At 33.7% G+C, this 24257-nt stretch overlaps 1 protein-coding gene across 6 annotated transcripts in view; it reads left to right on the forward strand.

The window, feature by feature from the left end:
• Positions 1 to 24257, forward strand: part of LOC126892156 (phospholipid-transporting ATPase ABCA3-like) — a 361018-nt gene that overhangs the window by 238739 nt on the left and 98022 nt on the right. For all 6 annotated transcript variants that reach the window (XM_050661619.1, XM_050661614.1, XM_050661615.1 and 3 more), the window contains exons 5-8: positions 8567 to 8859; positions 17733 to 17976; positions 19182 to 19361; positions 23584 to 23793. In XM_050661619.1, coding sequence (XP_050517576.1) covers positions 8567 to 8859; positions 17733 to 17976; positions 19182 to 19361; positions 23584 to 23793 — 927 coding nt within the window. The remainder of the gene's footprint in view (positions 1 to 8566; positions 8860 to 17732; positions 17977 to 19181; positions 19362 to 23583; positions 23794 to 24257) is intronic.

A 24257-nucleotide genomic window follows, 5' to 3' on the forward strand; every position in this document is an offset into this window, starting at 1 on the left:
AATGTCATCTACCCATCTCATCTGGTAAGGTCTTTAGTGTTGTATTGTGGCGTTCTAACGTTCTTTTTATCTGCAGTGCAGGACAGAGTTCTTTAGACGTTTTAAAGAACAGCAGCAAAAACCACCAAATACACATGGCCTCAGATTGAAATCTTCAATTCTTTAAAAAAGTGTCTTTGTGTAGTTCAATGTCCATTTTCTGTGTTTTTAAACATAACTGTTTCGAAAACTAACAACAGATTTCCAAAAATTGGAACCAACATATAATTGACAACAACAACTGCAACACATATAAGAGTAGTATGTACCTAAATAAAAAACAAACAAACATATCGACTATATTAAAAGTTGTACACTAGCTGGACACAAACTTTTTAACGTAACGCACACATATAGAAAGGACCCACGCTAAAAAACTGAAAGGCAGGTCTTCGCTTGAGGAGATAATGACATCGGAAAACTTAATGCACGTTAGCTGCAACAACCCTCTTGTAACTGATATCTATTAACTATTTGTTTTAAAAAACAAAATAAGACCTCTTTAACTGGCCTGAAGATGGCACAGATACTGTAAGTCTCGAAACCGGTCGCCATTTTCTAAGATCAAAATAAGGAACATATAGATTCTTAGTACTGACCTTTTTCATTACCAAATTGTAGGTACCTATAATGGACAAGAATAAAAAACCGCCAAACGCCGTAAAAATGAGTGGCGCATACAATATTCCAGCTACAAAAGATCTGATATAAATATTACGTGGCGCGAAAATGTATTTTCATTTTGATGCAAAATAAAATTTTTGTTTTATTTTAAAAGATTTTTCCATAATATTTGCTAAATTTGAAATAAAACGCGCCACAAAAGAGTAACTTTGATACAGTTTGAATTTTGAAACTCTTTTGTGGCGCGTTTTCTTCAAATTTAGCAAATATTATGGAAAAATCTTTTAAAATAAAACTAAAATTTTATTTTGCGTCAAAATGAAAATACATTTTCGCTCCACGTAATATTCATATCAGATCGTTTGTAGCTGGAATATTGTATGCGCCACTCATTTTTACGGCGTTTAGCGGTTTTTTTATTCTTGTATCAGGAGTTTTTCTATAGTTTTTTTATAAATTAAATGTATGAAGTTGAATGCAATTTTTCTCGATTACACGTTAAGCTTTATAAATGGTCGCCTTTGTCGCATTATCTCCCAAATGATCTAGTGTCCATCGAATGTACACTAGATTTTTTTCTATTCGAAATAGATTGACAAAAATTATTGGGATGGCCGGTTAATTAACTCGGATTGCCCGTTGCCAGATCAAATTTAGCGTCGTAACCACTACAACTACATAAACCATTTCGGGAATAATCGTTAATTTTATTATAATTTTGTAGCTTAATAACTTCTAAACGGCTTAACCAATTTTGATCACTAAACATGAGTTTGAAACGTATTGACAAGTAGTATCTGATGCATTTAAGGTCAAGTATGCTAACTGAAGCTATTACAGGAATTATTGAGCTTGAAAAACCGTTGTTCCCATAGGAAATAGATTTTATCATACTTATGAAGCCTATAACTTAAAAATTCGAATTTTCCCGGATATGAGGTATACACCGTCAGATTCGTCTAGAGTCCTTCTACAAACGCTTAGTTATTGGCGTAATTCGTAGGTTAAAATTTTGAGTACCTAATTGTCGAAAAACCAAAATTTTCAAAGTTTAGTTTTTCAGTTTGTCAGCGATACTGAGCCGTGTGTATATCTGATCCTGACGGCTACTGACACCATTTATTTGAAAGCTTAACTCAACACTATTAATTTGGTGTGTTAGCGGTTCTCCTGTCTCTTCTTGAACCGAATATATACACCCTTAAAAAATATGCCGTTTTGTACCTACCAAGTCCAATAACAGGCTTATGGGTGGTCAAAAGTCACAAACTACACCGGTTCTGAATCGGCCCTGACCCCATTTTCAAACACAGAAAAAAAAATTCAGATCGGTTTAACTTTTCCAGCCACATACTTACATACATATCCACAAACATTTTCCCTTTTTTAAATAGAAATTGAGTCATATTTCTGAGCTCGGTAACTTCTGAATGGTATAACCGATTTTCAAAATTAGACATGCATTGGAAAGGTTGGAAAGGGAAAAATCGGACTTAAATTTTTGAATTTTTTGGGAGTTTTGGGGACGAGAACGAAAAACAGGCCCTAAATAGAAAGGGCCGTAAAATCCACACCCTTGGACCAAAATGGATGGTTGATATATGAACGGGTGAGTCTTTTCCTGAAGTTTAAGATGAGGGTTGGTACAATTTTTCATTCCGTCAGATTTAGAAAATCGAAAATTTCGTGTACTTATATAATATATCGCACACCAAGTTCAATTGTGCCACAACTGCAAAAAATTCGAATTTTGGGTTAAGGCTGTAAAATATTGCTAAATAATGGCCCATCTAATGCAATATAGCCTGAACTAAAATATTGTTTTGGATAAGTATAAAGTAAGTTATTTCGGTATTTTACTGTAGGGTTTTTGGAGGTTCTGAAAATGCAATACGGCCATAACTGGGAGATGTGGCGATAATATACACTGCCACAATACAACCGATGTAATTTAATACGTTCAATACGGCCACAACTGCAAAAATCAAGAGAGATGTGGTGATAATATACACTGCCACAATACAACCGGTATAATTCAATACGGCCACAACTGGAAAAATCAATTGATTTTTTCATTATATGGCCGCCGTATCTCCTAGGTATAGTTTTATAAATGACTTTCTTCACAATGCAATATCGCCATAACTATCAAAATAATAATAACGTTTTATTTTTAATAAATTGTAATAAGATCCAGCCAATAAGTGTATAATTTGCTACCTAAATTGTAATTTTGAAGCCAGTCATTCTCAAAATAAATTATTTACAGGGCAAAACGCGTTTACTACAGAACTTTTTGCTCATTTCTCGAGAATATTGTGTTTTGCACTTGTGGCACTATTGAACTAGGTGTGCGATATATATAATATATTATAGTGTCGCGTGTACGGGGCTGTGGGTGTGCGCCACTGGCGAGAACTGCCTTTCTCTAGTAATTCACACTTGCAACCATTTCATCACTTCAAATTAATTAACTTTGTACATACTTGTATTTATGGCCGTTGTTTGCTATTTGTTAGTTAGGTAATAATAAAAAGATAGTCACTTAGTGGTTTTCAATGTTTTTGAGTCATGTACCACAAAATTCTTATAAAGGTATTTTTTGTACTACCTAACTGAAATACCTACGGAGGCAGGTAATCTTATTAACTACTAATATGCTAGATTTTGCCTTTGTTTTTCCTTTTGTGCACCACCGCACATAATGATATGTACTGTGATATGTACCACCAGTGGTGTGATGGTACACGAGAACCCTCAAGGAACTTTCCTAATTCCTTTGTTATAAAAATAAGGTCATAATATTATAATTGCAATTTGTATAACTTATTATGACAGTAGCAAAGTTCAAAGTATTGACTCTATTGAAAGATTGCAATGAGAGCAAACGTCATTCTTGTTACACTTTATTTGTAGTACCTTATCATATATGGTAATACTTATGTATTTGCACTGTTTTTAACTATCTATATATATATAAAAGAAAGTCAAGTTATGTTAGTTACACCATTTATAACTCGAGAACGGCTCAACAGGTTTTTATGAAATTTTACACGTGTATTCTACCGGACTGGGAATACGCATAACTCTGATTTCATGCCCGTACATCATAAGGGGGCTTGCCGCCCCTGATATATTTTTTTAATTTTTTGACAAACCGTTTTTTCCTAATTTTGTATGATGTAGAAGCAAAAGATACATACAATCCTAAATTTTCACTTTTTTATCTTCAACCGTTATTTTTTAATAGCCATTTAAATATTTTACACTTTTGTTGCCATACTCCTCCGAAACTAATTGACCGATTTTTATGAAATTTGTCAGGTAGACTCCCTGCTGAATTTCGAACAAAACGCTGCTACTTTTTCTTCTCTAGCGCAGTCCGTTTCCGAAATAGCGAACCGTAAGCCGTAGCAAAATTCTGAGCACAGAAGAAGAACGAACGGGAAATTTCATAAAAGAAAAGTGCAACAGATTAACTTTTAAACTCAAATTGGATAAAATATGGATTTTTTAATTTTACGCAATTTTCAAAAAATCTTGCTTTCGCCTGGGCAAACCATCCAGTTTATTTAAGATGAACTAACGAAAAATATCATGTACACCATTGCATGTATTAAGTGATTGATAATATTTTTTGTTATTGGCATAATTAATTAATATTTAGAATTTTAACTTTTAACTACCCGCGCATCAAAATATAACATAACTACACGCGTGGCGTACTTTATACGCCACAAGAAAATACACTTAAAAACAGCGGAATTGTTAATTTTTTTTTAAAATGACACTAATTTGTTTGTTATAAACCTTACTCGGCGTCAGCGAATACTTGGAGTTCCTTCTCAGTAAACAAATTGGGATTTGGGATATATAACGGGAATCTGATTCCATGATAAATAAAATTGCCAATAAAAATTTTTTTGAAATGATATTTTTTACTGAGAAAAAGTATTGTTTATAAAGAAAAATATATTTTGTGCCATAATGACTAAAAAACATTTGAAATATGTACTTATATTACTAATTGTATTACTATAATTGTGGCGTATGTTATCCACCACCGGAAACAACAAATAATAAAGTGTACGTATAAATTACGATCTTCCTAGAAGGCCGATTATAACGAAACTAAATCCAGTGTAAAGCACATTCCAGTGATAGATTAGATAAATAAACAAAGACAAAAATTAAATTTTTAAATACATTTGTAATAGAATTCTTATATGTGGCGTACAAAAATACGCCAGTGCGTGTAGTTAAAGGTTAAGGTATGAATTAAAATACTATAATTTATTTTTCTTTAAAAACTAAACAGTTTTTTCATTCTCTTAGGCCAAAAATATTTAGCTACCTACTACATTCTCATATTTTAACGTTTATTTGTGTCCGTCGAAATGATTTGTCAATTTTGAGGTTAATGCCCCTTAATGCTAACAACCATATTGTCATCGAGAAAGCTCAGTTTACGTACAACGTACAACGATTTACGTACTGTATACTTGGAATATCGTATAATTTGTCATATGTATCTTTTTTATGTATTGTACCCTCGGAGATCGCTGGGAAAATTTACACTCAAAATAACAAAATCCAGTTTGGCAACACTGTGTGAATGTTGATAGTAACATATCCATTTTAAGATAAACAGAACTGTAATTTAGTCCAGACAAATTAATATATTTTTTTCCAGCAAAAATGAGATTTTTCAACCAAATACTGTTTCAAATATGATGTACAAAATAATTTTTAATTGGGCTCTGCTAATGAGGTTGCTTTTTTGTCATTAAAGTAGAAAAAAATTTAAATTTCACTCATTAAATCGTTATCGTTCAGTTATCGTCTTAATTATTTTAACTTTTAATAACCATCGACTAATTCTGAATGATTAATGAGTTGTTAAACATTTTATCTGTAGCGGCTTCTGGAATGCCTTAAAAATATCGAATTTTATTCGACCATACCTACAAATTTTGCATTATTGTGAAAAAATATTTGGGCATATAATTTTCTTTTTTATTCGAGCAAATTGCATTTCTATCAATTTTCATGTCTAGCAATTCATTTTCGAGCAGTTGATTTTGAGTAATTGATTTTTAGCAATTGCGTTCAAGCAACTGATCTAGAATCAATATGACAGATTATCTAATTATGACACACTATCTAAGGTGCAACGAAGGTTACCGGGTCAGCTAGTAATAGATGTAAATAGAAAGGTCGTATACCATATACCTGACACATTCTTAAGGTCGCGTCATATTATAATGCACGTCGCGTTTTCGGCACGTAGCGTTTGCAGACCGGCAATCGGACTGCCCATTCACATTATCATACATAGAACGTTTACGTTGGTTTCAGTTTGGTGCGGTGCAGATGTGTTTATTGTCACAACACATGTTTACATGACAAATTGCCTCGAAAACTACTTTTTAAATTAGACCGGGCAGTATCGTCGCCCCGGCTAGCGAAATTATTCCGATTCGATATTTTTAAACAAACTTACTCAAAAAGAAGTCCTTATAACATATCCACAGGGTGCCGGGCGGTACCGTGGTGGAAAAATTGTTTAAACATTTTTTTTAAACAAATTCACAAAAATATTTTTTTCATTTCGAGCAATATTTTTTTAGATAAACTGGGTCATTCTGGGCAAAAAAGGTCTCTTGTCATTTTTCTCTAAAATTGATTGTTGTCGAGTTACATGCGATTAAAAATTTGAAAAATGCGAAAAGGCCATTTTCAAGGCTTATTAACTCGGTTAAAAGTATTATTATGAATTTCAATAAGTGACCAAATCAAGTTTCAAACCCCTTCTTCAAGGTCCCAAAGAGATTTTTGTCATTATTTTACTACAAAGCTGTTATTTTTAGTTATTAACAATTAGCGCTATAGTCCAACTGTATCGTCGCCCCCGTTAGCGAAACTATTTCGATTAGATTTTTTTGCACAAACTTACTCAAAAAGAGTCCTTATAACAAACACATCCACAGGGTGCCGGGCGGTGCCCTTGTCAAAAAATTGTATTAACAATTCTTATTAAATAAATTCACAAAAATAATTTTTTCATTACGAACGATCTTTTTTTTAGATAATTTGGGTTATTCTTAGCAAAAAACGTATCTTGCAAAAATGCGGAAATGGCCATATAACTCGACAACAATAAATTTTAGAGAAAAATCACAAGAGACCTTTTTTGCCCAGAATAACTCAAATTATTATTAATTTGGGTTTAATTAAATTATTAATAAAAAATTATTTTTGTGAATTTGTTTAACAGAAATTGTTTAAACAATTTTTAGACCACGGCACCGCCCGGAACCCTGTTGATGTGTTATAAGGACCTCTTTTTGAGTAAGTTTGTGCAAAAAAATTTAATTTCGCTAACGAGGGCGACGATACAGTTGGACTATAGCGGTAATTGTTAATAGTTAAAAATAACAGCTTTGTAATAAAATAATGACAAAAATCTCTTCAGGACCTTGAAGAAGTTGTTTGAAACTTGATTTGGTCACTTATTGAAATTCATAGTAATAATTTTTAATCGAGTTATTAAGCCTTGAAAATAGCCATTTTCTCAATTTTAGAGAAAAATGACAAGAAACCTTTTTTGCTCAGAATTACCCAAATTATCAAAAAAAAATATTGCTCGAATGAAAAAATATTTTTGTGAATTTGTTTAAAAAAGATTGTTTAAACAATTTTTCGACCACGGCACCGTCTGGCACCCTGTGGATATGTTATAAGAACCTCTCTTTGAGTAAATTTGTGCAAAAAATCGAATAGGAATAATTTCGCTAGCGAGGGCGACGATACTGACCGGTCTCAATACTCTGTATCAAATTCAAAGAAATACCTAAATAAACAACGAGGGGAAAACGACCCGTAGCTGTCAACATCCGAAAAATATTGTTTTCGAATGAACCGAACGCAGACGTAACGTGTCTTATACGCTACGTTACGTGTCTTATACGCACAATATGAATGGTTCAATTTAAAAACCATTAAATTATATTTTTCGCAAACGAAACGCTACGTGCCGAAAACGCGACGTGCATTATAATATGAGGCGACCTTTACTCTCACTCTTTAAGGGTAAAAGCATGCCGAAGATACATGGATGAGCGCGGTGTAGGTCGCGATCGCGGTCGAGGTTTACATCGATGACGGGCGGAACATACCGAAGATACATTCCGTATCCTGTTTTGGCATCGACATCGCTGTAAACCAAGATGCAAGGTCGCGAGGGTGAACGGGTGAAACATCCTTGGTATGTGCGATCTCATAAGAAAATGAAGGTTGAATCGCGACCTACACCGCGCTGATCCATGTATCTTCGGCATGTTTTTACCCTTAGTCAGGGAATCTAGTTGCCACGCGGTCAATGAGTTCGTGACCTATCTCAAGTCGTACCGTAATTTACGTGTACATTTAATTTTTAAAATAAAGAAATGGAAAAGGTTTAAGTTTGTTTGTTCAGGGTAGTGTCTTCGTTGCAACCCCCCAACGTCACAGTGGTACATGTATCACATATTGAGAACCCCTGGTCTAACTTAAAGTTTAATCCAAAAATTGGATTGAACACCACAATAAACTATTACACCAAATTTGATAATTTTCTAAAAAGTCAAAACAACTAAATTTTGATAAAAACTACGAACTAATGGAAATATCGTTTACTCGTTAAGAAACCCAACTTTAATTTGTCGATAATAGGTCTATTCGCGTAGCACATCCTGCCGAACTTAACCAGAGGGAGAACGCCTGCGCATTAGTTATTCAGAGGGAAAACTTCGACCTTATCGAACGCCCAATTTTGTAATGCGCAAGCGTTCTCCCTCTGGGTAACTTCAGGATGTTCTTCGCAAATAGACTTAATAATAAATAAGGCTATTTTTACTTTTAGGTTATTACAGGGAAGGTTTTTTGGGCCTACAATATTACCTAACACTTAGTGTTTTACTGGCGAAGAGCAATGTAACTTATGCTACAGATGATTATCTGGATCTTATATCCTGGGTAATAGAAAACCAGTTTCCTTTAGTCAACATGCGAAGGTTCCCGAATGCACCATGGTACGAAGATATTCTGCTGACAGCTTTGAAGTCTCTGATTGGTATTATAATAATGTTAAGTTTTGTCTACACTTGTATTAATACTGTCAAGTCAATAACCACGGAAAAGGAAAAGCAACTTAAAGTAGGTGTTTCTAGATAAATCATTTAATCATTTAAAAAAATAAAAATCTTATTTTATAAAAGGTATATTTAAAATCCCTAAAAAGGGGCTATATCACAACATAACGTTTTCGGAATCAATATTCCGTCATCAGTGTTACCACAGGTCACATTACATGTTTAGAGCCACCAAGATATACGGGTAGGAACCCTTTAGTTGTTTTAAAATGTTTTAAAACCTTTAAGTGTTAGAATGACAACTGTCATCATATTTAAAGGTCCAAACTTTAAATATTACAACCAATATAGTTGATGTCATGTGATGCCGGGTGTTAATCCGGGAATATTTTTAACATCCCTTAAATTTTTATAATATAATGTAAACTTCACAATTAAAAAAACAGCTTAAGGGTTTTTGCTGTTATATCTTGGTGGCTCAAAACATGTAATGTGACCTGTGAGAACACTGATGATGGAATATTGATTCTGAAAACGTTCTGTTGCGATATAACCTCTTTTTACGGATGCTATTACAAGAGAAGGTTTTTATTTCTTGTGATTTATGGTATACAGCCAGTTACAAGAAATTTTTCCTTGTGATTTATTTAATGATCTACATCGCTTAACTACAGTACTATACATGTTCCGAAATTATGAAAAATGGAGTCAGTTTTTTTATTAATTATGTAAAATATAAGACAAAAAATTTGTGGAAAAAATACACAAGGAAAAAGAATTACCTGTAGTCTGCTGTAAACCATTAATCACGAAAAATTAATTAAAATCCTTAATAAAAGGTATATTTAATTTAAAAAAATCCCTTTCGGGTTACATCATAGGGCGTTTTCGAATAAGGAGTTCATTATCAGTCATGCTAGCAGGCATGCATTTTGGTGGCTCAAGCATTGGACGCCTCTTGTTTCGGTTCACAACGAAATGATTATTTATTTATTATTTATTGTAGATAATAATTTATATATTTATATAAAATTAAATGTGATCTTTAAAATAATTTCAATAAATTAGAGGTAGAGGCAAAAAAAGCTGGTTCAAGGGCAAATGAAGAGAAAACCAAATATACGTATTAACAGACAAACAAGACGAGATACAAGAGGGCAAAATGTTACAATAGACCCATATAACTTTAAAAGAGTAGATAGTTTTAAATAACTCGGAGCGACAATCATTCCTGCAGATAACGATGTCACGGAAGAGATAAAAGGAGAATCCAGGCATTAAATAGTTGTGTGTATATAGTCTCCCCAACGCTATTAAATCTAAAAGCCTAACACGAACATCAAAAATTATAATCAACTATTTTCAATGGGAAATAAGCCACAATTTTACCAAAAAAAAGATTTTATTGTTTGAAGTCCACGAAGATTTGGTGTACATCGCGGTTGAATTCCCAGTTTTTTTTCCAACACCTGGCGTAGGACGAAGATCTGGTCTATGGTCGACCTTCCAGGTCTGAATCCACTTTGGTAGTCGCCTATTATTTCCTCTGCGTATGGAGTTAGTCTTCTAACCAGTATTATGGATATAATATTGTTTGTTGTATTAATTTACGATATTCCTCTATAGTTCCGACATATTTGTTTGTCTCCCTTCTTGTTAATAGGTATTATATAGCTTTCATGCCAGTCTTTCGGTATTTCTTCTCTTTCCCAGACTTCTCTTATAAGATTATATATCTCAAGATAGTTTTTCTCCCCCTTTTTTTAGTAGTTCCGCCTGAATGGCGTCTGGGCCTGGGGCTTTATGGTTGTTTAGGGACGAAATTGCGGAATTTACTTCAGCTAGTATGGGCCCTAGTATTTCAGGTTCGGCTAACTGCAACTGGTACTGTCTTTGTTGCCCTGTCGTTGTGGGTTTTCTGTATTTAAGAGTTGCTCAAAATACTTTCTCCATTGGCGGCTTATCTCTTCGTCGTCAGTGAGCAATTGTCCTGCATCGTCTTTTATAAATCTTGGGTTGTTGATCGTGTTGCCCGTCAGTTTTAGGCTTTATTTGATTATAATATGCTTCTTCTTTTTAACGTCTACTGAAATAAAGAGATATGTTTCTGATTGATGATCACTTCGAATCTGTTTAGAATCCATAATGTGAGGTTCTGCTCTTCAAGACTAGCAACCCAAGTATTGTGGGGAGTCCTACAATACCTGATGTAAAAGTTAGGAATATTTTAAACATCTTCTTATTTTTCTCGTAGCACTACAATCCGGGGTGGGTCTAGGCTAACTGCACAACTCGCTTCCATCTCGAACGTTCGTCCATAATAGATGAGTCAGCGGATAGATCCACTGTTCTTAATTCTAACCATACGTTATCTCTTCATCGCATTCGTGGACGTCCTAAGGACCTTGTACATGTCGGGGTTATAACCTGCCCATCTTAGACGTTGAGATTTAATTTTTTGGACTACGTCGGTCGCCCTATATATCTGCTTGACCTCAGCATTTGTTTTCATTCGGTATTGATTGCTATTAGGGTCGTGGTAAGGTCCAAAGATTCTTCTGAGAATTTTTCTCTCAGAACACTGGAGTTTTCTTTTCATTGCCTTTGTTAACGTCCACCTCTCACACCCATACGTGAGCACCGGTCTAATCACAGTCTTATGGTAGGGGAGCCCAAGCGGGGATTTTTGCAGTTACTCGAGCGCGTCAGATTAGCATATGGGAGAAACCTGGTACCCTGCAGATGTACCTCTACCATATATTGGCTCTTAACACAGGGGAGTTCGTTAAGGGGGGTCCGAAAAAAAAATCTATCCTTAAAAAAACTCGAAATTGTCAGATTAAGATAAGGTAAGTTAAGTACATGCAAAAGAGTGTATATTTCAAAAATCTGACGATTTGAGCCTGGCGTAAGGAAATGGGTGAGTCCCAAAGTTTCACAAGAAAAAAGCGAATATTTCGCGAAATGAATGACAGATCGAAAAACTAAAAAATATTTTCCCAATATTTTTTAAAAATCTATCGAATGATACCAAACACGACTTCCCACGGAGAGGGGTGGGGGGTAAATTTAATATTTTAAATACGAATCCCGCGATATATCGCGAAATGAACATCAGATCGAAAAATTGTAAAATACACTTATTCAATATTTTTGAAAAATCTATCGAATGGTACCAAACACGACCCCCCACGGATGTGGGGTGGGGGGTTACTTTAACATCTTAAATAGGAGCCCTCATTTTTTATTGCAGATTTGGATTCCTTACGTAAACATAAGTAACTTTTATTCGAAACATTTTTTCGAATTATGGATAGATGGCGTTATAATCGGAAAAAACGATTGTTGGAAATGGAAAATTAAATTAAAAAATGGCAAGCGCCCACTAAAATGGAAAACTTTACTTAACTTTTTTTGGTTTTAGGACCTACTCTTCACAACCCAATAGGTCCCCAAAGTGCTCGAGTGACTGCACATTTAGCATACTTCGCTCCCCTACCATTATATTATACAGGGTAGCGAGAAAGTATGGAAACACGGTAATTTCTCGGAAACCGCTACAAAGATTTTTATAAATTTTGGTGGGAAGGGGTGTCCTAATGTGGCCGATATTATAGTTGTAATTACATTGTTGTCAAATCTTCCGTTTTTCTGGAAATCTAATGAACTTTCTTATTTTAAATAGAACAACCTATAGAGGGTGAGGCAGATAACTGGCCTGTTAGAAATATCTCGAGAACTAAAGGCAACAGAATCATGAAAATTTAAATACAGGGGTTTTGAAGGACGATCTATTAAATGAAAATATTTTCATCTCTTTTCAACTTCCGGTTATACCGGAAGTTGCTTATAACTTCGTTTTTTTAAATGGGACACCGTGTATATTTTTACATTTTTGGATTCTCTTCGATGTCTTCTTTCTTAAAATATGAGGATTTGTAATGTTATACAGGGTATTTTAAAAGATAATTAGGTTTTTTAATTAATTTCGTAGCAATATTCACACCCTGTAGAATTGTAGTAGTTTGACAACTAAAACTCTATTTACGTTCAAATGATTTTTACTATAGTCTACTATTGTTAAGAATCATTAGTATAGCTAAATTTTTAATTTTAGTATACAGGGTTGGTCGAAACTCGGAATGAGTATTTTCTGAGTTTTCTTAAATGGAACACCCTGTATTTTAGTATTGTAATGAAATGATATTTTATGGTACTTTTTTATTTCTTAAACATTCCCTATACCTAACTGCTTTAATTTGTGCTTAATTGTTAGTCGCACCAACAATCTTAACTACGTAGGTATTTTGATAGCTGAACCATTATTGGTAATTTTAAGGATCAGTCTGCATTAATATGTATTTATTTCTGAAAAATTATTTGTGATTGAATATTTTCACGGCCAACCTAATAAAATTTTACGTATTTTTTGTTGCAATTAATGTTTAGCTTGAATCACCAATAACTCACAAATTAGAGCAGTTAGGTATAGGGAATACTTATAAAATAAAAAAGTACTATGAAATATCATTTCATTACAATACTAAAATACAGGGTGTTCTATTTAAGAAAACTCAGAAAATATTCATTTTGAGTTTCGACCAACCCTGTATACTAAAATTTCAAAATTAGCTATACTAATGATTCTTAACAATAATAGACTATATTAAAAATCACTTGAACGTAAGCAGAGTTTTTAATGTCAAACGATTACAATTCTACAGGGTGTGAATATTGCTACGAAATTAATAAAAAAACGTAAATATCTTTTAAAATACCCTGTATAATATTACAAAATCTCATATTTTAAGAAAGAAGATATTGAGGAGAATCCAAAAATGTAAAAATATACAGGGTGTTCTATTTAAAAAACCAAGTTATAAGCAACTTCCGGTATAACCGGAAGTTGCAAAGAGATGAAAATATTTTCATTTAATAGATCATCCCTCAATACTCCTTTATTCTAATTTTCATGATTCTGTTGCCTTTAGTTCTCGAGATATTTCTAATAGGCCAGTTATCTGCCTCACCCTATATATTTTTTGTGTTTTGAAGTGCTTAAGAAATACTGATTATTTTTCATGTTATATTCCCTATACCTAAATGCCATAATTTGGGAGTTATTACTACATTTATAAAAAAAATTTAACAATTTATAAAAATTAATTTTTTCGGCCCAGGTAGACATTATTTTAGGTTCTTTGGATCATTGGGAACAAAAAAGGTCGTTTTGTAATTTTTCTCAGAAGTTAATTGTTTCCGAGTTATAAACAATTTAAAACTGAAAAAAATCGTAAAATGACGATTTTCAAGGTTCAAAAACACAAGTAAAAAAATCATTTTTAAAATTACGAAGTACCTAAATTCAAGCTCAAACCTTTTTATATCAGATCCCTATAAGAATTTTTGGCATATTTTATTCTAAAACTTTTTTTAAATTGTTAATAAAGCTCATATTATGAGAGGACGGGCTATCGGGCTGCATTAACAACTAAAAAATAATGTTTTAGAATCAAATAAGGCCAAATCACTTATCGGCATCTGATAAAATAAGGTATGAACTTAAATTTAGGTACTTCATAGTTTCAAAAATAATATTTTTTACTTATGTTTTTGAACCCAGAAATTCGTCATTTTTCGATTTTTTTCAGTTTTAAATTGTTTATAACTCGGAAACGATTAACTTTTGAGGAAAATTACATAAGACATTTTTTGTTCCCAATGACCCAAAGAATCTAAAAAAATATCTACCCGGTCCAAAAAAATAAATTTGTACAATTTGTTAATTTGTTTTTTTTTTTAATAAATGTAGCAATAACTCCAAAATTATGGCATTTAGGTATAGGGAACATAACATGAAAAACAATCAGTATTTCTTAAGGACTTCAATACGCAAAAAATATAGAGGGTGTTCCATTTAAAATAAAAAAAGTGCATTAGATTTCCAGAAAAGCGGAAGATTTGACAACAGTGCAATTACCACTATAAAGTCGACCGTATTAGAATACCCTTACCCACCAAAATTTATAACAATCGTTCAAGCGGTTTCCGAGAAATTACCGTGTTTCCATACTTTCTGGCTACCCTGTATAGCCTTATACATATTATACATACACATACATAATCGATTGCCTCTTTTACCATTAGGTGTCGAGGATTCCTCCTTATATAATGTTATCTGCTAATTTAGGCCACTTCTTCCTATCTGCTGCTAAAACTTTTGCTTCTTGCCACGATGTTCCTCTTTTCTTAAGTATTTCGTTTACACTAGTGTTCCAGCTTTTTCTTGGTCTGTCCCTCGTGCTTTTACCCACTGCTTTGGCCTCCCATGTCATTTTCACTTGTCTGTCACCACTCATTCTTATCACGTGTCCAGCCCATTTTAACTTCTTTTCTTCAACTATTTCGTTGAGTGATTTTACCTGTAATTCATGTCTTATATACCCTATTCCACGAACATACGCCTGTTTTGGATTACTTTGACAACGAATATTTTACTGTGCAAAATAAGAAGAACGAAAGTAAATTGAAAATTACATTGTTATTTATTGGAATAATTATTAATAGCGCCATTTACTTCGGTACTTCTTATGTTGCACAGTAAAATATTCGTTGTCGAAGTAATCCAAAACAGGCGTATGTTCGTGGAATGGCCCATATTTTCGTTTCTTCTTTTGTCTAATCTTCTTGCTCCCACCACTTTTCTTAAGTACCTCATTTCTGTAGCTTGTAATCTTTTTCTTTGTCTGTCGTTAAGTACCCAGTGTTCTGCCCCATATATTGTAATTGGCATATATACGGTTTTATATACTGTCATTTTGGTTTTTCCCGATATTTCTTTTTTTTTAGGAAATTTTTAGCCTCATACACATATAATTTTTGATGTTGTTCTAAAGCTATTTCCTTGTGGCATTTTTATAATCAACTATTTTCAATGGGAAGTAAGCCACAATTTTACCAAAAAAATGATTTTGTTAACGTTTCGAAGTCTAAATCGGGTTTCGTTGTCAAAATACAAAATACTACTCAATTTTTATTTTACTCACACTAGCTGAAGTAAATTCCACAATTTCGTCCCTAAACAACCATAAAGCCCCAGGCCCAGACGCCATACAGGCGGAACTACTAAAAAAAGTTGGAGAAAAACTATCTTGAGATATATCATCTTATAAGAGAAGTCTGGGAAAGAGAAGAAATACCGAAAGACTGGCATGAAAGCCATATAATACCTATTAACAAGAAGGAAGACAAACAAATATGTCGGAACTATAGAGGAATATCGTTAATTAACACAACAAACAATATTATATCCATAATACTGTTTAGAAGACTAACTCCATACGCAGAGGAAATAATAGGCGACTACCAAAGCGGATTCAGACCTGGAAGGTCGACCATAGACCAGACCTTCGTCCTACGCCAGGTGTTGGAAAAAACTGGGAATTCAACCGCGATGTACACCAAATCTTCATGGACTTCAAACAGGCTTACGATTCTGTTAGCAGAGAAGCATTGTGGGAGACTATGATAGAAATGGGAGTACCTGGAAAGCTGGTACGATTAGCAAAGGTGAGCACGGAGAGCGCTTCCGCACGAATCAGAATTGGCAGCACCACGTCGGAGGAATTCCTCATTAACACCGGGCTTACACAAGGAGATCCTCTCGCCCCCCTGCTGTTTAACTTTGCACTGGAACATGCAATAAGGAAAGCTCAGCCACAACTGAGAAACGGATTTGCCGCCCAAGGATCAAAAATACTATTAGCCTTTGCGGATGACGTGGACACAATGGCACAATCCACCAGAGATGCAAAAGAAGTTTTCACCCTATTCGAGAACGGAGCCAAGGAAGTTGGTCTTAAGGTCAACGAGGACAAGACCAAGTACATGGTGGTTACGAAGAACCCAAGACCAAGGCTTAGACAAAACGTAACAATTAATGAATACAATTTTAAAGTCGTCAAATAATTTAAGTACCTGGGAGCGATCATAACATCTGAAAATAACTATGAAAATGACGTGGCAGCCAGGATCATTGCAGGAAACAGGGCATATTACTCTTTAAGGACCCTACTTAAATCAAAAATACTCTCAAGACCAGCAAAAATAAGAGTATATAAGACAATAATTCGTCCCAAAATAACGTATGGAAGCGAAACATGGACTCTGAATCAGCGGGAGACGACAAAATTACTGGTACTTGAAAAAAAGATACTGCGGACTATCTATGGGCCTTGAAGAGAAAAGACAACAGGAGAATAGAGAAGAAGACATAATGATGAACTCCAGACAATATATGGAGATGAAAATATAGTACGCTACATTAGAGCAAACAGAATACGATGGGCGGGTCACGTGCTAAGATAAAGTGACGAAAAACTTCTGAACGCCACATTCTGGGAAAGGTCCGATGAGAAAAGGTCAGTTGGTCGCCCAAGAAAGAGATGGAAGGACTCAGTAGCCAGTGATCTACGCAAAATGGGAGAACAGCAATGGGAAATAGCTGCTCAGGACCGACAACAATGGAGGGAAATAGTAAACGCGGCCAAGACTCACATAGAGTTGTAGAGCCAAATGATGATGATGAAAGCCTGAAACAAATTTAAGCTATAGCTGGCTTTCCTTATTTTATTTTACTCATATTTGAGTACTAAGAATGCAGAATTATTATGTTGGAATCTTATTTACTCGTAGATAAGCGGACAGATGATGAATGCATATTATAGATTCTCCCATGTCCGCTATTTATCGGCCTGCTTGCTTTGTAAACTGTAAAAAGCTCAGGCAATAGATTATTACCAAAGAGTCTGCATTCTGACCTAAAAGAGAATTTTATCTTTTCCCTTTTGTTTATTCGTTATGACTAGATCCTTGATATAAAATAAAGATATAAAGTGCCTTTTTTTCATATATTATTTACCATGTAAAATTTTATAGGAATCCATGAAGATAATGGGTCTCCCAAACTGGTTGCACTGGACAGCATGGTTTGTGAAATGCTTCATGTTTCTTTTAATATCATCAGTATTGATGGTAATATTTTTAAAAGTAAGATGGTACACCAATACGAATTTCACTGTATTTACCAAAGCTGATCCGTTTGTTCTACTTTTATTTTTAATGTTTTACAACTGCGCCACTATTACTTTTTGCTTCGCACTTAGCGTCCTGTTTAACAAAGGTAAGTAGAAAAATATATTTATAATAAGGATTTCCACAGTTTTCAGTGTATTCCTTCACTCAACTAGATCTGTCTTGTCAGTCCTCTTCTGTCTTGCCAGTCGCCTTCCTGTAGATTTCTTCTCTCCATTACTTCATCCACTTCATCTCTGAAGGATTTTTTGGATCTGCATCTCTTCCTTCTTCCTATTGGCCTCCACTCTGTTGTTCAGTTTATCCAACGATTTTGGTCTGCTCTTCTGATATGTCTGTACCAGGTTAATCTCTTCAGTTCGATGTAGTCTGTTATGTCTGAGTTCACTCCCATTCTTCTTTTAATCTTTGTGTTATTTATTTTATCTATTTTTGTTACTCTGCAGCTCCTCCTTAGGAATTCCATCTCTGTTGCTCTTATTTTGTTTTTGGTTTTCTCATTGTCATGGTAGTACATATTTATATTTTTCTTTTTGATTTTATGTTGGTGTTCTTATCCCACAGTACCGGGTTCAATCTCCGTATGCAGTCTCTTGTTTGTCCTACTTTATTTTTTATATCTTGGTCAGTCGTTTTATCAATTTTAATTAACTCTAATTTACAACCATTTATCCTCTTTTGAGCTTTTTGCATCCAGTATTTACACTAATATTTTATTTACTTTTCAAAACTTGAGGATAGTATGAAGAAAGTATGAAAACATTGTGGAGATGGCAACGGTGTCATATTTCGAGTAACAACCGGTCACAGAACACTGGTTAATGCGCGGTTGCCGCCTCCTCAGAACCGCGTGAAATAGAAGTCAGAGATTCGATTACGATATGAGTTACAGAATACCAATCCAAACACAAAAATGACGCGATAGATATCAAACATTCCGATTTTGGGTAATTACGATTCGACTTGGTCATTTCTATTCGATTTGTTAAAAGTTACAGAATAGGGCTGATTGTCAAGGAATAAGGCTATAACATATTAAAAAATCATCTAAATCGAACAACAGGTTTAGGAGATATAAGACATCAATAATGACCCATTTTTAACGTGGCCGGTTAATTTTGTCCCAGAGTGTACTTAGTTAGACTCACTTAGTTAGAACTCACAGGCTTCGCCTGTGATAAATCAAGGCAGTTAATCAGTATTAATAAACTTTTTGCAATTTGTGTTTACCTTCAACCACTGTTTAAATTTAAAATGGCTTTAATATTACTACATGTTTGGTGCGTGTTTTAGCTAATACTGCAGCTACTATAGCAGGTATGGTCTGGTTTTTATCATACTCACCATATTTATTTATGGCGAATGTATATGACACCTTAACGTTAACTTCGAAATTAGTAGCAAGTATTGGATCAAATACTGCCATGGCATTTGGTTTTCAAGTAATTCTGATGTACGAGGGAACTGGCGAAGGTAAGAAGCTTTTAATACTATCAAATTAGTCGAGTAAGTATTTAATTTTTAGGGCGGATTTTTATGTTAGGACGGGCCGTGCACGATACGTGCTGTAGAACAATAAAAAACGCACGTCCCCGGCATTCACCGGTGTCGCCCCGTCCCGTTGTATGATAAACTAGCTAACGCTTTTCATATGACACGATTTTTCAACGTGCCCCATAAGACCTTCGTGCCGTCCACGTCCCGTCGTAAAATAAATCAGCATTTAAATTCGGTCCAACACTTTTTTGTATTTATTTAAAAAGACTTTTAAACTTTAAATTGATCTTACCTGTTTAATAAGCTGATGAAGTACGCCAATGGTTTAGATTTTAATTTCTTTCTTGACGCAACGTTTGTATTTTGTCTCATTTGTAACACTAATGTGTAAAACATATACCAAAACAAAAAAATGGAAGTAGAATAGATGGAACCTGGTCAGAATCTGTAGATATATGTAAAGGAATAAGATAAGGAGACTCATTGAGCTATTCAGAAGAGCTTGAAGAGCCTGTTAATCATGGATGAAGTCATCAAAAGTTTCAACAAAGGAAGAGAATACAGAATGAAAAAAACAAAGAAATATATCCACTAGGAAAAATTTCCTGTAGCTGGCTGTATACCATTAATTACAAGTAAAATTTAATAAAAATTGTTTGTCCTTGTAAAAGTATATTAGTTTAAAAAGCCCCTATAGGGCTACAAACATAGAAACAAAACGTTTTCGCTCTGTAATAAGAGCATCATCAGTGTTGCAAGAACATGGTGGGCCAACCAAAAAAGTTGCCTGTCACCTGTTGTAACATAATGACCTAATGTTACCTTTTGACTCACTTACCACGTGTGGGAGTCATATGTAGCCCTAGGGCCGTAGCCATAGGAATTTTATCCATCCTTTGGATTTTGCCATGTTGGCATCTATATAAGACTTTTAGTCTGTTTTTGAAAGGCTTTGATCTTTGTACTTTTTGGTTGGCTCACCAGCATCATACTGATGATGCTCTTGTTACAGAGCGAAAACGTTTTGTTTCTATGTTTGTAGCCATATAAGGGCTTTTTAAACTAATATACCTTTTACCAAGCCAAAAATTTTTTATTAAATTTTAAAGAAATAAATATACTATAACTATGTGACTACAGCTGTTTCGGCAGAGTGCCTTCCTCGAGTGATTTAGTTTACTATGGGTTAGCCTTATTAAAGTCTTAAACTGAAGAGGTTGAGAAGTGGGGAGCTGTTTGTCTCGAGTTGGTCATTCAGAATTATATCTGTATTTTTTAATTTATTAATTTCCATAGATTCTAATAAAGATAGCTTAAGGCCTTTATTTTGAATATGCAGAATTTGAAACCCTTCATTAAAAGAATGATTATGATCTAGAAGGTGAAGTGAATATGTAGAAGTGTCTGTTTTTCTATTGTTGAAAGCCCTTTTGTGTTCTGCTATCCGCTTGTCCAAGGTTCTGCCAGTTTGACCGATGTAAGTTTTCGGGCAGTCACCAGTTAGTTTGTAGACACCACTCTCTAGTTGTTTTCTCTTTCGGCTCTTATTGTTCTTAATATATTTGCTTAAGAGCAAACAGCAGCGATCAACAGGTAGCAACAAACGCGTTTCAAGATTGCGGCTCTAATTTTGAATATTTTGTCGAGATATTTGGCACACATATTCGTAATATTATAAAGAATGGCGGTACAGAGCCCAATTTCAGAAATATGTCAGTATATGGAAATTATTTTATAACTAAATAAAATATTGAAAAAATGAGCCTGTACTGCCATTAAGAAAGACAAAAAAATACACTTTCTTCAAATAAACTTTTTTATCCCGTGCCTAGATTTTGTGTCATTTTGGAACTACTAAAAATTGATTTTTTTATAACAAGAAATCGAACGTCACTGACTTGGCAACATTTCGCGCCTATGTGTTTAAAAATTATTGTTTTTGATAGTAAACGTCACTGTCAGTGTCGAATTACCGACGCACTGTTGCCTCACTTTTGAAAGTTTGCAGAACTTTGGCAATCTTGGACCGCGTTTGTTGCTACCTGTTGATCGCTACTGTGTGCTCTTAAGTTGTTGTTAGTTCTGAAAGCTGGTGTTATTCCTTTCTTTTTTATGTATCTGGCTATTTTTGTTGTTATCTTGCCAGTATATGTAATAGAGGAGAAAGTACTGGGTTCTTTCTGTGGTGGTGGATAGACCAATTTCAGGGCTTTCTTATGGAGTTTTTGGTTTAAAATTTTAGGCACTCTGCCGAAACAGCTGTAGTCACATAGTTATAATAAATTCTGTGGAAGTATAGAAAACAAACGTTTTCAGTGTTTTATTGTTAGATAAAATGAACTTCCATCAAGTAACGGTCGAATCAATCAATTAAATAAATATACTCTCTTACGCAGAACGATGCAATATTGATAGACCAAGAAGAAGATAGTCTGCAAAGACTAGTTCACAGATTTAACACAAATAAACAATGTGTGTGTACTTTGTACGCACGTAAGAAGTTATACTTCTATTATATGATTTCAACGAAATCAATATGCTTTAAACAGTTTATTCATATTTTATTTAAATATTAAACTAATTTTAATAATTACTACTTTCCAAAAAAAAAATTTATTAAAACAACACCTACCAAAAATTAAAAAAAAAATAAAAGAATAAAACACACGCAAACACATTGAAACATGAAACAAAGACATGATTTCTGAACAATTGTTGGGAAAATTTTAACTAAATGCGTATTTTCTGAAAAAAATATAATAAATGTACTTACAATCATAAAATGTATAAAAAAATTAAAATTTGCATTGGGAATTGAACCTGCGTCTATCAGGTTGTTAGATTATTTTGAACTCACCCCACGCAGAATTTAACTACCGAGACACGTTGGTTGTTCGAATGCTCATCAAAAATGGAATCAACTGATTATTATCAAATATTTAATTACTGTCAGCAACTGTCAATGTCAATATTGTTTGGGTTGCAGAAAACATAATTGATTACAATTATGAGATTTATTAATCAATTATGTTAATAATTGTTACGTTAATTAATAATTAATAATTAATTAATCACTCAATTATGTTAATTATCATAATGATAATTAACATAATTGGTTACAATCAACTGATTGACGTACTAATAAGGGGTGTTGTGATTTGATGGTTGTTAAGGGGACTTAATTATAATCAACTTCTTGATTAGCGTTCGAACAACCGGCCCTTAGTGTTCTAAAATTTTTTGACAGTTGCTTATTCTCTTAGTTTAATCAAATAAGGTTGTTTCTTGTGAAATTAAAATACAACAAAATATAGACTAAAAATGCAATATATTAGATGGAGATTTTTGTTGGTAAATCAAAGCATTACCTAGGTAGGTAAGTAGCTAGGTGGTACATTTTCCAAATAGGTATTTAATTTGTTATTTTTTATTACAATACTGAAACGTTTACAATAAGGTACGCATCTGTTGCTTTTAAAAACTATTTAAAAGTCACTACAATAATTATAAACTTGCTTTTTGTCTCTGTCCTCACAACAATAAAAACTAATATACACAACATTTGTTTATGCATAATATCCATTTGACCAAATATTGACAGATGATTTTAACACCCAATCAGATCCCGCATAACGATTGAGCGACTAAAATTATACTGCCGATGTGCGCATGCGCCCGGAAAAATTAAAATTCACCCTCGTGCCTATAGAAGTATAATTTCAAAAAGAATTTAATATGACAATATCCAAAGAACCAATCAGATGAGAAAATAGAAATTGATGCCATCAGTATTAAACAAATAATGGAAATAAAATATCTTGGAATCATACTATCGAGCTCTGGAGACCTGGAGAAAGAAATGAGAGAACGACATCAAGGTAAACATGACAGTAAGAGGCTAAAAGGTACAGGCGGTACTGGTACACAAGTTTAGATATCGAAAATCAAATCAGGTAAAGTGTGGAGAAGACGACACTTAAAGAAGAATAAGAACAAAAAAATAAAGGATATACCTAAAAAGGTTTTTAATATTTATATTTTATTAATATATTCTTTTCACTCAAAAAGTTATATTGGCTATAAAATAGGGTAGCCTCAACTTTTTTAAGCAGTAGGTATAAGTACGTTGTTATATTTAAATATAGATTTTCCATTAACTCACATAGCATCATATAAAATGTATTCAATTGTTTTTTAGGAATTCAGTGGAACAACATTTTTACACCAAACACCCCTGATGATTCCTTAACTTTAGGGTTAATTCTAATTATGTTAACGGTTGACTCAATTATGTACTTATTAATTGCATTATACATTGAGGCTCTTTTCCCCGGAGAATTCGGAGTTCCACAACCTTGGTATTTTCCATTCACTGCACAATATTGGTGTGGACACCCTATATACAGAGGTAAGAGATATACACTAAGCGCCAAAATTAACGCACCACATTAAAAATGGGACATTTTTAATGTCTCATATTTCCTAAACCTGTTGTCCGATTTTAGTGATTTTTTTAATATTTTATAGTTTTATTCTTCAAGAAATTCGACGTAATAATATTGTTGCTAAACAGATAAGTGTCATTGTATACCGGGTGTAAAAATAATAGTGTGTTTTTTCCTCAAAGTTTGGAACACGCTGTGGAATATTCTAGCGTATATAAAATATTGAAATTAAAACTCAACTGTAGCCTTAGGCTTCCTTAACATCTCGCTTTTTGATTTATTTGATTATGTCGGATAATAAAAAAGTTAGATACTTTAACAACTAGCAACGTTCTTCATCAATACAGGGTGTTTCTAAATAAGTGCGACAAACTTTAAGGGGTAATTCTGCATGAAAAAATAATGACCGTTTACTTTATAAACATGT

The sequence above is a fragment of the Diabrotica virgifera genome, chromosome 9 (assembly GCF_917563875.1).
Source record: "Diabrotica virgifera virgifera chromosome 9, PGI_DIABVI_V3a".
Lineage (NCBI taxonomy): Eukaryota > Metazoa > Arthropoda > Insecta > Coleoptera > Chrysomelidae > Diabrotica > Diabrotica virgifera.